Below are 14,051 nucleotides of genomic sequence, written 5' to 3'. Positions count from 1 at the left end.
AAATTAATAAACCACGATAATCACTAGTTTATTTGGTAATTATTGTTATTTACTAGTTAATAACGTCAATATAAATTTAACATCTTTTACTGTAACATATATATAAAAATAGTCATCGTATACGCAAATTGTTTCATACTACAACAAATTTAAATTTAAAATTTAGTATTGAATATTTTTGTTTGTTTCAGTTCTTTTTACTTTTAAATGAATATTTAATAAATTTTAGAAGTTTTTAAATGACTTTTACAAATTTCTTTCCCATTTTTCAAAATAACATTTTATTAAGACATATACTAATCATGACTACGTTTTTAAATGTTATTAAAGATATAATATAAAATTATATTTAAGATATTTTTATCAAAACAAATAGATATTAAAAATCTGAGGATAATTAACATTATTCTCAATTAATAATGTTTTACGGAAGTACTAAAAAATAGTAATACTAAAAATAGTCTCTATTTTACAACAAAAAATATAAATAATAAAAATGCTTTTAAAACATGATATTTACTTTATATAAATAACTATTACATTGAACTCTAGTTTACTCTGTATAATTAATCTAAATTAAATATATAACACGAACAGCTATTCAGTAAAAAATATATATTTAACTTGAAAGTATGGTAATAGGTATCAAAATGAATACATTAAGACTTTTCATAGTTTTTTTAAAGTATACTAATTTTATAGTAGCAATTGATTTAATAGGTTTGCATTGTAACTTTTCGAAATATATGTTTAATTATTTCAAGTACGGTGAGCACTATTTGTTCAACTTCCAAAATACAATTTCTGAATTTGAAATAAAAAATTATGGATTAGCAATCAAATCTCACGATGAAATTATAATGATCATGTTAGATGCGTTACGAGATATGGACGAGAAGCATATAGCAGAAGATTTAATGACCATAAATTTATACTTAAATAATGTTTCGGGGTCATTAAACATGATCGCTAAAAATGAAAACGGCGTATTCAGTAGAACTGAAAGCTCTCAGAATTTACTTGAAGGCTATAAAATAATTCATCGATCAATTGTTGAACGATTGGAATACTTTATCAATAGCCAATGTTCACTTGTATCGTTTGAAAATGATTTCATATCATACACCTATTTTAAGGTACCGGATAGTTACAATCCAAATAACTTACTTAAAGAATTGGAACACCTAAAAAATTACATATTTATTATTATTAGAGAATATTTAATGTGGTATGATGTGAAATATGATAAAATATTAAGTAGTTACACTGACATTGTAAAACATTTAGCATTGTCTTTTCGTAGGCAATCGTATAGTGTTTTTAATCCTAAAAATGTCTTCTTTTATGATTTAATGGAAACTCGATCTAATTTATGTGAGCTAAAATTATCGTCAGGTTCTCAAGCAAAACAATATGCTATATATAATAGTGAGCAACAACTAGATGATATTTTAGATATGATTCGATATGCTCCGTTGGCAATAAAAAGTACAAACAATTATCAAATAAAGTTATTTGATGTGTTTCGTTTCATAAAGTTTGATTTTGACTGGCAAAATATACAAGCATTTACAAAATTAGTAAATACATCAACATTTCGTCCAATTATGATGATTATCAACTTTTATTTTTCATTAGTTAGAAAATTCGTTTTGCTTCCTAAATTTAAAAATAAAAAAGTAAAATTAGCAATGAAAAATAAAATCATTGATATGGGTCAACATATTGTTGAAAATATGAAATCATTTATGGATTTGAATTTATTTGGAGAAAATTTTACAATTTTTATTGAGTATAATTTAAATAAGATATACGAAATTATTTCATCCTTCTCAAATCAAAATAATTTGTTTATAAGTAAAGAAATGAATTCGTTTTCAAAATGGCACTATAATTATCTGAAAAAATTTAATTTAGTTTGGAGTAAAATTCAATTACAGAAAAAAATTGTCACAGAAAACAATATTAATGACATTTGTCATTTAGCTGCTGAGGAAGTAAAAAAAATTGCTTCATTCGTTTCAGAATTGAAAAAATATAAATATTCTTTTAAGGTTGCGAATAAATATATTCCTACAGAATTTATGGATAAGCGTACATTTAATATTATTTTCAAGCATAATATACCATTCGGTTAGTTCACAAATACATAACCAAGATTTCATTCTTTCTGTTAAACGAAATACTAAAAAAATTTTTGTCAATGGGTTTATAAATTAATACTGTTTAAAGCTTTTATCAAAATACTATAGGGAAACTTATAATTTTTGTTAGCAAATGGGCTGTATTTATGTAAAGATTGAAATGATTTATTTTTATGAACCACAGTAAATGTCAAGTTTAATGTAAGAAAAAATTTTTTCTAATGATAGATTTAGGGTATCTTTTAGAAATTAAAAGGGAATCTATTAAATGGTTAAATAGAAACCTATTATTGTTATTTTTTTACTGTTACATTGGGAATTGACTAAATAAAATTTTTAAAGCTTGATTTTCAGTATTGTATCATTCATTACTAGGTTAATATAAATTGAAGTTATACGAGAGAGGTGTTGAACGTATAAGGATTCTGTAAATGAGTTACTCATATCTATGCCAAAGATATATTACATTAATAGTAATAGTTAAGGGGGGGCTATAGCCCATCAGCCCTCCTAAGTAACGCTACTGTAATTTATCAATATTTACGATAAAAATATATGTAATTTTTCATATTATTATTATAACTAAAAATTTTGTTTTTAGAACAATTAGGAAATTACGAAGACATATATCGACCACTTTATTTTCCTGAAGTTAATATAAGTGACATAAAACAACATTACAGTCATTGCTCAAATAATGAAATAAATGAGATGAGTAATGATGACAATAAAGATTTGGTTGTGGGAACTCAGACATTTAACACTCCTGTATATCTAGTTGATTATTTGCTTTATGAGTAAATTGATAATGAATTTAAAAATAATTTTATCAATAAAACTATAATAATTGATTAAAAAAAAAAGTTTATTAAATTTTTTCGCTTATTTTAATCTTATTGAATTATATTAAATCCAATAGTTGAGACTAAAGGTAAATCATGTCTTGAGCTTAATATTTTCTGAATTTTGAACTTTGATCCATGACTTGAGTTGAATTCATTTTTATTATAAGTTGATATTCTCATAAGGTATAATGAGTGGACTAATAACGTACTTATATTAGATGATTTATTAGATATGGATTGTTCGATTATCAGTAAGATATTAATTTGCTCAGAAACTATTAAAAATTTTAAATGTTTGTAAAAATAAAAATAATTTAATTAAAAAAACTTTTAAATATTATGCTGTCAAACAATATTTTTCAAAAAAGAAACTTAACTTTTTATTAAGTCAAAAATGAAGTTCCCTTTAAAAAATATATTAGTGTAATTATAATCTTATTAAAATGACTAAAATTAAAATATTTAATAGTTTTATTTTATATATAAAACACAAGTATAGTAGCGCAGTCTAACGGCCGTACAATGATATTGTACTGTGCAAACCAATCGACTATGTTCAGGTAGACAAGAACTTTAAAATGGTAGTGGAAGAAATTATTCTATTTTTCTTATACAGAGGATTTTGTAACACACTCAATTAAAATTTTTTTGAATGAAAAAAACTAAAAAAAATTTTAAATATGTACTAAAAAGACACCGTTAATTCGTTAAAATATTCATTTAGAGGGTGAATGACTAAATATGCCTCACAAATTTTCTTTAAAAATATTAGTGTTATCATATATGTAATTTTTTTTTTTCTTATAAATCAATGTTGAGCTACTTGACAAGAATAATAAAGATTCCCCATCTTCTTCATCCCTTAATCTTTAAATGAATATCAACTATATTTTTTCAAACAGCAACTCAGTTTTTTTTTATAAACCTTGTTTAGCATAAAAAAAAAATTCTCAAAAAAAAGCAATTTTAGTAAATTCCAAAGAAGATAACACTATTTACAGTAAAGGCAATCTAACAAATAAAACAGTAGTCGGGTTAATATAGTAACACTAATGTTTAGTGTACCGATAAGAACTATCGGTGTATTGTAACACAACAGATCACTGTATAACTATGAACCGGAAGCAATAATCGGTGAATGACAAACTATGCCTCATGAATTTTCTTTAAAAATATTGATGTTATCATATATGTAATTATTTTATTTGTTAAAATATTCATTTATATATTTTAAGTAAAACTTTAGTCTCTTTACTGCATATATTAATGCAGTAAAATAAATTTGATACACTGCTTTTATTTATAGGGCAGAGATTCTCAAAAATTTGCAATCCTATTTTGTGTATACATAATATTATTATGGGTTTGATGGATAATGGGGGAAAATTAATTTTTCGTGTAAAGCAACTCAACAAAATCCGTTATTTTAAAATAATAATTTGCTCTTATATTTTCGAAGATATTTCTTGAGGCGTAGATCATGAGGAATCACGCTGTACATAAAATTTATCTAAAAACAAAAAAAGTTTACATTGAATTAATTCTACGTATTAAAATATTAATTATGTATAATTTCATGGAACGTACTTAAAAAATATATATAAATTCATAAAAACTTAAACCTCAGGAAAAAATGCTGAGATCACGGGATTAGGATTTCACAAAATTGTGAAAAATGTGTATATAAAAATAACAGAAAAGAAATTCCTATAACAGTCGTTAGGTATGATAAGTAATATTGAATATGCAAATAAATTGTTAGTTTTATTTTAAGTCAAAAGTCGCCTTATTGTTATCAATCTTTACACCGTTCCTGGAAATTCGTCATAACGTCTTATTTACGTTCTACAAACAAATTATTTGTACGGGGTATTAGATTACCCTGGTCTCGAGGAACACAGGTATGATTTCACGGGGTTGAGTTCACGGGAAACTTTAATTATCTTAAATTGATATCATAGCATAATCACTAATGTAATTAATACAATGTTTGTACTTGTTCAGTTTAAAATTAATATCTGTATCATAAATGTAAACACTGTAAATTAATCTACAAAGACAATGTATTAAGTAACAGTATCCCTAACAAAAATCAAATGTACCACAACCAATGCAATATATTATCCCTGCTTATAATTTTCGTTTCAATAAAGATGAGAGCTCTGGTGGTTAATTCCTACATTTTAGTGACATATATAGATCATAGATTTCATATAAAAAGCCGTAAAAAGCTATAAAATAGGAACATTCCACTTCTCAAGCCTAGAGTCAAATGAAGCAATAGACCACCAGTCTCTCAAATATTCAGAAAGAAAAACTTGTCAGTGTTATTCATTTCAATTCCGCACAAACATTATAAAGTAGGTGATACATTTTAATTCCAATAATTTGGAATTATTTAATCCGAGAAGAAAATGACAAAACAATAGTAATTAATTTATCTTTACACATACTAAATTTATTAACTGGTTTTTCATGAGAATTATTAAATGCGTTCGAAGTGCTTGACCAAAGATCGTACCTACACATTTTCTTATTACGTTTCATAGTTGCCGACCTAAGCTCGTGCCTTTGAAACGTGAGACTATTCAAATGATCCACCAATGTTAATAAATTTGATATACACATTAAATCTCAATATTTATCATAACCCTTTCATCAAATTGTATTGTCATTCTCTAAAACCCTCGGACTCCACAACCCCAATAATATTAAGTAAACTGAATTATAGTAACCAAAAGTAAGATGAGTGATTTTATTCAAGTGCTCAAAAATTCAAATTAATTAATCAACATACCCAATTTTATTTATTATATATTCACAACTAAAACCTTACTTTTGGCTCACTATAGTATGGTACAGTACAATAGTTGTGAATATGTACGTGTAAGTATGCCATAGTATTTAAGCTATAGTTACGTAATGAGATGACACATTTTGTAGGTAAGGTATGAATTATTATCCTCTAAAGCTCTAAGAATATCCTACGGTATTTTAAATGCATAAAATATCAATTAACATACGGCTTATGACCGTGTTTTAACCTTTCTGAAGAATTAAGAAGAAAAAAAATTATTTGAGTTTTATAGAAACATAGTTTTATTCTATGATTTTATTAGAGAAATAAAATCCTAGATAATAATCATTATTTTAGACATTATTCTTTAAACGTATTTATAGTTTTTGTATCCACTAATATTTTAATTACAAATTCCGTTAAAAATGAGATTTTCAGTATAAATATGTATTAATAATAACAACACTATTTTGTCAACACAACATACGTTTATATTAAACAATTTTTTTATATATTATATACAAGTTGTAGATACTAGTCATTTTACGACGGATAGCTATTACTAACAATTACTGTTGGTTTTTCTTGGTTGATTGTACTGGATGGTATGATTGTTATCAACTGTATATTTGCATATGTTGTATCATCGGCTAGCGGCAGAAAAAATGTTCAGCATACGTTTTCTCCATTAGAAGACTAAAAAATTTATATATATTTATTAAATACGTTCTACTGAATTAAAAAAAAAAAAAAAAAATGTAACTCACCCTTTGTTTAGTATATGCTTCCAGCATCGTCCACCGTTGTGCCAACTATTGGCTCACAAATTGTTTTATTTGGCTTATGTAGCTCAGATTGCTATTGGGTAAACTGTTTCTAATCGTATAATCCGAAACCGCTTTGATCAACAAACATTTGTTTTCCACATTTACTTTATACTGTGATTTCATATATTGAGCCATCTCTTCCAACCATTGTAGAATTACAGTCATCTTTTGATTGATAGCCTCGAAGATACAACATTCCAAAGGGCTGAGTTTTTAAATGTCTGATCGGGTGAATAACACTCGGCATTCATATTGTGCTTGCGATTCAAAGACTAGCGAAGACTCTCCTTGAAACGTAGTCTTTGAGAGTGTGATGTACTCATCCTTGAGTAAAATAATCCTTTGTCTTGATTCCGGGTCGAGAATTAGGGTCAGAATATTACCCATAAACGTATAAATCCGTTGTAGGAAATCTATCGTTATAAGTATGTAATGGGTTGACGATAGTAAACGAATATTTACGTCAAATCAATCTTTTGGATCCAATCCTATCTGAACGGATTTACGAGGATTGAAATTCAAAACGTAATCAGTGAAATCGATTAATTCACTATGAGGTTTGGGTTTAACAAATGTTTGTTTGTTATAGAATTTAACAATTGTAGCGAGAGAACCAGCCATTCTTAAAGCATAAAAGTATTGACTAAGGCTAAGTTCACATGGTTTGCGTATATGCGATAACGACGCAATTTAATTACTTCTGTTATTATAACTATTATAGTTATTATTGTTATAATGATAGGGTTGGGTTTGTCAGTAGATATATTTACAAACTCCTTCAGTTATTGATATTCACTAATATTTCCATGTAGATTAATGATTTTCGTTTATTAGTTCATAAATGTAATATAAGTGAAATTATTTTATCATTCTATTGATTGCCGCATTATAAAAACATAATTATTTAAAAATATGTAACAACTTTTTCAGATACAAATGATTTCGCTAATCGGAGAGTCTGATTATAAAGAATCATTCTGTAGAATTTTAAGAAAACTACTGACACATGATAAGGCTATCAATTACAATTTAACTGGCCATAAAGGTCAAGGAATAAAAGTAGTATTAAACAAAACTATTTTGTTTAAATTATTAATTGGTGAGAAAATTTAAAATGGTTTATAATTTTTCAGTCTTCTTATTAGAATATTTTTGATATTTGTTACAAGGGTTGTTCAGAAACCATTCAATGTGTCTAATAAAAGTATAGAAAGATTGATGCTATAAGTATTTGACTTTCAAAGGCCAATGAATGAAGTGAAAAAAAAAATGTTCAGATGATAACATTTAATTTTAATTTTTACATGTATACTTTATTTGAGTCTTTTATAAGACTTGGAACAAGTTTATGTAAAATAAAAATGTTTGTTTTTAAGAACTAGTTTTATTAAAAAAAATTATATTCCCCCTTTCTCAGTTTTGACATTAATACTTACATACTCTTGAAATATTAATATAAAACATTAAGGATATCATAGGATAGATACATTAAGTATTTTACAACACTTTGCTACCGAATTTTGAGATACATAAAACTTATGATGTCTATAGCTTTATCAACATTGTAGGAATCAGTTATCGATGTAAAATTTTACTTAATATCCTATAAATTATAACTTTATTGTTAATATAAATTATAAAGTATCGAGATTTTAAGTTTTAGATTCACAAAAAATGCATAATTTTTATAATAAAGCTACTAGTATCAATGTATTATTCAGCTTAAGTGGGAGGATATACTATACTCCTAGTGGTGTTTTGGGTGATATACAACAATAAAACTACTGTATACTCACTTCGTACATGTGAATTGTCTAGCTTGTATTCCCTTTTTATCAATCATTGTTAACTTTAGTATAAACTTTAGTTGTATGTTTCGTAGAATATAATAAAAAAACTTACAAAGCCGAACTAAAAAAAATCCTTGTATATTCAACAAATTTAATGTAATATACATCGTGCAATTTTGTTTTTTTGTTAATCAAATAAAAATGTTGTTAGGAAAATAATTTATTTTTCAAACAAACAAATATTTTGCACGTAACGAAAATATTAACCTTGAGAAGCACTTAAAATAATATTAAACATAATACAAACGATTATAAAATATGATACGAAAAAATGTAAATAATGTATATGAGTTTTCGATATATTATATTCAAAAGTATAAATATTGTACCTTATTTTAATTAATTAATCTGTATTGATGATGATGTATTTACTTTACTTTTCAGGACCTCTTTGTTTTTGTTTTCTATATATAAAAAAATGTTTATTTAAATTATCATTCATGAAAAATAATTATCATTAAAGTTTATTATAGTTTGTATAATTTAAAAATTACCATTATAACGGTGGCATATTTTACAAAAAAATTCGGGAGGGGGTCTTAAAAATTTTACTGAAAATGATAATAAAAATGTTTCTTATTATATTTCTATCTCTTAAATGAATTTTCCTAATTTTTAGAAGTTTTAAAGAAAAAAAAAATGATCAACAAAATTATTTTAAATTATAGTTATAAAATGTAAATTTATCTTCTATAGTAAAAAAATAATTTATTGACGATAATGTTTAAATTTTTCCATAATTTTCTTCAGCTTCAATATGTCGAAATATTTATTGTTGAAATTTATAAAAATAAAACTACAGTCTCACGATAATTAAAAATATTTTATAATAAATATATTATATAATACATTTTTTCTTATAATTAAATAAAATTAAAACTATTTAAAAATATTATTAATTTAAACACTAAATAATATTAAAATAAAAAAATTACTGAAAAGCAGCGGATACGTATTTTGGAAATATTGTTACCAATGATTATATGTTTTTAGCGTTGATTAAGGTAACATTGTTTTCAAAATATGTATTTTTTGTGACATTTGAGTTCAATATTTTTTAGTTTTTTAATTTATAATAAATTTATATAGTTTTAATTTTATTTAATTAATTAGCCATACGCGATCAATTTTTATTATATTTCTTATAATGTTTAAGTCCAAAAACATTTTTAGTTTATAAAATATTATACATAAAAATTAATAATAATTAAAAACCATTCACAATCAATTATCGCCTCCAACTTTCTATATAATATATTTCTAAATGTACATTTTTATTGAATAATTATTATTCATGAAATTTAAAATCACGTTATCATCATGATATTTAAAACTATTGTAAGTATTAAACTATTTTTAAAACATTTGGCTAACTTTTTTTATTGTTCAAAAATATAAATTATGTTATATAATTAAAATAAAATTACCGTTTTTAATATCTTCGGATGATGTCGTTATGTAAACCGGCGAAGTTTACATAACGACATTTTTTTTTTTTAATAAGATTTACACTTTTAGTTTTTATAATACATAATTGTATTAGTATGATATTAAATATCCTATCGAAAATTGTCTATTTTTCTCATTCTTTTTAAACTATTATTAAAATCAGCAAAGCATAATTGTAAATGGGAGATTTTTGGTTACTTCGCACCCGCAAAAATAAAATAATTTATATTTATGGTTGTGTAAAAATATTATAATGAAATTACATTTTTTTTTTTTACACGATCGGCATTATTATGGGTCGCCCTGGAACTGCCATGTGGCATTACTTCAGGTTGCGAATTAGCCCGAAATTAATCAAGAGCTAATTCGCAACTTGTTGTGGCCCCCTCCCGTTAACCGAAACCCACAGTGGGAACCGTTAGGGAGGGTTGGCAAAATAACTTACAAACAAAAACACAAAAGCAAGAACAAGAACCTAAGGCACCGGCCTAAACCAGCGCCTCAGGTTTTCCTGTGCCGGGCGGCGTGGATATCTCTGTCTCAGGCGTTCCGCTTCCTCCTTCTTTAATAAGACGGATTCGGCGAACGTCTAGACGAGCTTCCACGCCACCCAACTCCTCAACATTAGGTCCACCATGGCCCGACTCTATTTATAAAACATTTGCCTAACTTTTTTTTTTGTTCAAAAATATAATATATGTTATGTAATTAAAATAAAATTACCGTTTTTAATATCTTCGCATGATGTCGTTATGTAAACTTCGCCGGTTATTACATTATACTTAAAACCTAGCTCAAAAATCTTTTTTTGAACTGTATCTTCAATAATTTCATTTATTTTTGTAATAAGATGATTAATTAATTTATGTCCACCAGTATCTTCCAATGGATTCTCCTTGTATTCTTTCATTATTCTGTCTATGAATAATTCTCGATCTTCAAATATCAACTTAGCATGCTGGCGTAAACTATGTATTATATCTCTAATTCTCCCAGAAAAAAAATTTTTTATAATGAATAAAATAGTTTTGGCTAGCAGCTCCTTTGATTGTAATTTATCTTCAAAATTTCGCAATTCATAGAACATTTTTTTTAAAATGTAATTTTCTTTAAATCTTTTTGACGACTTCAATGAATTACTATGCATAACATCTATAACATCAATTGCTCCTTCCATTTTCTTTGCCAATGATAATATATTTTGTATTGTGTTTAATAATTTATTTATACAATTGATTTTATCATGTTCATCAATTTTATTATTGTCTATTAAGCTATCACAATATTCTCGAAATTTATCAACAATGTAGAACAGTTTTTTTAAAACAATGCCATGTGAAACCGCAAGGAATATTGTAGCAGTTCGTATTTGACCGTCAGCATTTAAAAAATTAGTGTCCTTCTCAAATAAATCATTTAAATAATAAGTAAAACCTAAAAATTTTACTTCACTTACGTCATTTAAATTTTTCCATCCATCATTTTTAAAAAGATGTCTGAGGATAGCTGGTTTTGATGCTTTTTTAGCCTCCGTAAAATACTTGACATAAATTGGCATTAAGAAAATTAAAACATAGATAAATTTTAAACATATCATTTCTATGATATTTAATTTTATTGAAAAACGTTTTTTAGATATTTTAATTCTACAGACAATTTTTGTATTTTTAAAATCTGTATGAATGTATTTATTATATCACGTATGTATGTTCATTTCTACATTTAGTTATGGAACCAAGTCAACAAATATTTAAACAATTATTTTCTGGTGTATTATTAAATTTACCATAAAAATTTTAAATCATAAATTAAAATGTTTGATATAAAAAACGCAGTAAGGTTGAATTTGACGCATGGGTATAAACGCAAAGGTTTTAAGGCCTTGCTGGAGCAAACAGACGATTGTATGGGGCCTACACTAGGACTGTGCACACACACCATCACATGAGCTACGGATTTATGGCGAAAACATCGAATGATGTGCTTTCCGAGCTCTTCGAACGATATACCGCAATCACCGGTGATATACCGTAGGTCCGAGGAACGCAAAGAGGACGCCGAGGCATTCGTAATGGCTATAACGGAAGTGACGCGCAACATTTCCAAATTGTTGCACAACACCAACGTTCCCATCCGGATGTCTGTCAATGATGTGCACAGGCACAGGGAGAAAGTGGTATGCGATTTGTGCCGTAGATTCAAAGATTCAACCCTAAAGTTGTAGACCACTGCCACTTATCGGGCCGATTCAGACAGACGTTGTGCAATACGTGTAACCTGAAAGTGAAAGTCAACTTTGTGCCGTGCTTCTTACACAATCTTTCAGGTTACGACGCGCATTTCATCGTCCCTGAATTGAGGTATGACGGCCAAAGGATTTCGGTCATATCGAAATCCGAGGAGAAGTATATTTCAGAAGTTATTGGTCACAAACCGTTTAGGCTCCTCAACCCTCGTGATTACAGCGACCTATAATTTAAGATCAAAGTTTGAAGAACGAGTTTAGCATCCATATTTTATTCAGCTTCATTGACTAAGTTTATCAGCGTTTCAATATTATTAACTTGTTCATTACGCTTAAATATACTACGTTTATGAGCGCGCTCCGTTCGTTCGATGTCACCAACAGTCAATGGCATAATGACAACAAATTGTATACTGGCTTACGTAAGTAAATTTCATATTTAAGTAATGTTTAAGAAAATGAGTACTACTGAACCGACAAAATATCAAAATAAATAGGAACTGCCAGCCAAGCTAAAGGTACATAGATTTACAAAAGCTAAACGATCGATAAAAATAATTGATGAAGATAAACAGTAGTAATTGTTTACTTAAATCATTATTATTGACTATTAACTATGTATAGATTATACTTATGAGCGATAAAAGTGAAAGAACTAACGATAATAATCTACACACTATTAAAATCCGATAACAGCACAATCAATTATATACAGGTTGATACATATATTTATGCACAATGAAGTATTTTCCCGATCACACCGATTAATGACCTTACTTTTTTCTCATAACGTTAAAAACTTTATGATCAGGAATTAAGAACTTCTGACCTTTGAACGTTGGTAGTATGCGGTGTTTTTAATTGTTGATAAACAGTACGATAATAGAATGGAAGAAAACAATAATAGATTAATTATATGTACATTAAGGAAATTACTGATCGATAATTATAAAAATAATTTTAATAGAACGACGAAACAAAATTAAGAGGATCACTATGGCGGTATGAAGGATCAAAATGTTTCAGTGTTCCTTTAACTTAAATTGAAAAGGAGTACACTACAGGAATGTCAGGAATAGACAAATATAATATAGAAAATTGTGAAAGGTGTTGAGAGTATTTATATATTAATACTTCAATGTAAGAATATTGTACAAACATAAAATATCATTAAACTTAATGTTAGTAAAACTTAACTAAAATAGGAATATATGTATATACATTGACAGATTATTTAATAGTAATTTAAAATGATACAGTAAAGGTGACCTGTATATCCACAGATGACAGCGTCCTGGTTTGCAGCAAGTTTGTATGTCTTGCTAATGACCGGAAAAACGACGATTAACCTTGTCCAAAATTTAGTGTGTTTTGGGTATCTCTTTATATGTAAAGAACCGGCGTGCGAAATTATGAGTGTATATACACCCTTTTGCGATAGTTCAAAATGAACACAAAAGAAAAAAAAAGAAACGATAATATACCGTTCAATTTGGTATCAACGACACTCGAGCGAGCGAAATAATAATTACTCGTTTTAACGAGTCGCGTGGAACTCGTCCAGTTATTTTTACAAGCGGTCAGTCACATATCGATGGGGCGGTCACAACAAAGACACCATATGTCTGTGTACGCAACAACTCCTTCATATACCTGCTCAGAGTCAGCGACTTCTACCAGGATTTAGCTGACAGTCCCGATTTACTGGTGCACGTGGACGCATCTATCCTGTCCAAGGATTGCCCTTGCTACTCCACCGATAGAAAGAAGATGCCCGGCTTGTTTTCAGACGAGATCGATGGCCTCACTCTCTTTGAGATCGCTGCACTTCGATCAAAGTGCTACGCATATGACATGGAAGGTAGCGAACTCATCAAGTCTAAGGGGATCCGCG

The 14,051-nt window shown here is 27.3% G+C and overlaps 2 protein-coding genes across 3 annotated transcripts; one reads left to right on the top strand and one right to left on the bottom strand.

The window, feature by feature from the left end:
• The first annotated feature begins 1,771 nt into the window (after positions 1–1,771).
• On the top strand, positions 1,772–2,953 carry LOC126900733 (uncharacterized). Its single transcript, XM_050676656.1, has 2 exons — positions 1,772–2,133; positions 2,746–2,953. Exons 1-2 carry the CDS (start codon positions 1,866–1,868, stop codon positions 2,943–2,945), a joined length of 468 nt encoding a protein of 155 aa, XP_050532613.1. The 5' UTR covers positions 1,772–1,865; the 3' UTR covers positions 2,946–2,953.
• Positions 2,954–7,968: 5,015 nt separating this feature from the next.
• On the bottom strand, positions 7,969–12,661 carry LOC126900723 (uncharacterized). Of its 2 annotated transcripts, none has more exons than XM_050676643.1 (2): positions 10,636–12,659; positions 7,969–8,867 (listed from the first exon to the last, which is right to left on the bottom strand). In XM_050676643.1, the coding sequence occupies exons 1-2, from the start codon at positions 11,507–11,509 to the stop codon at positions 8,803–8,805; spliced, it is 939 nt and encodes a 312-aa protein (XP_050532600.1). In that variant the 5' UTR covers positions 11,510–12,659; the 3' UTR covers positions 7,969–8,802. The 2 variants fall into 2 exon arrangements, with proteins under 2 accessions (XP_050532600.1, XP_050532599.1); XM_050676642.1 differs by lacking the exon at positions 7,969–8,867 and adding an exon at positions 8,932–9,014 and having other exon boundaries at positions 10,636–12,661.
• Between the last annotated feature and the right edge of the window lie 1,390 nt (positions 12,662–14,051).

This window comes from Daktulosphaira vitifoliae, unplaced genomic scaffold (assembly GCF_025091365.1).
Source record: "Daktulosphaira vitifoliae isolate Bord-2020 unplaced genomic scaffold, ASM2509136v1 Scaffold_3, whole genome shotgun sequence".
NCBI lineage: Eukaryota > Metazoa > Arthropoda > Insecta > Hemiptera > Phylloxeridae > Daktulosphaira > Daktulosphaira vitifoliae.
This window is presented reverse-complemented; position numbering and strand designations above follow the sequence as displayed.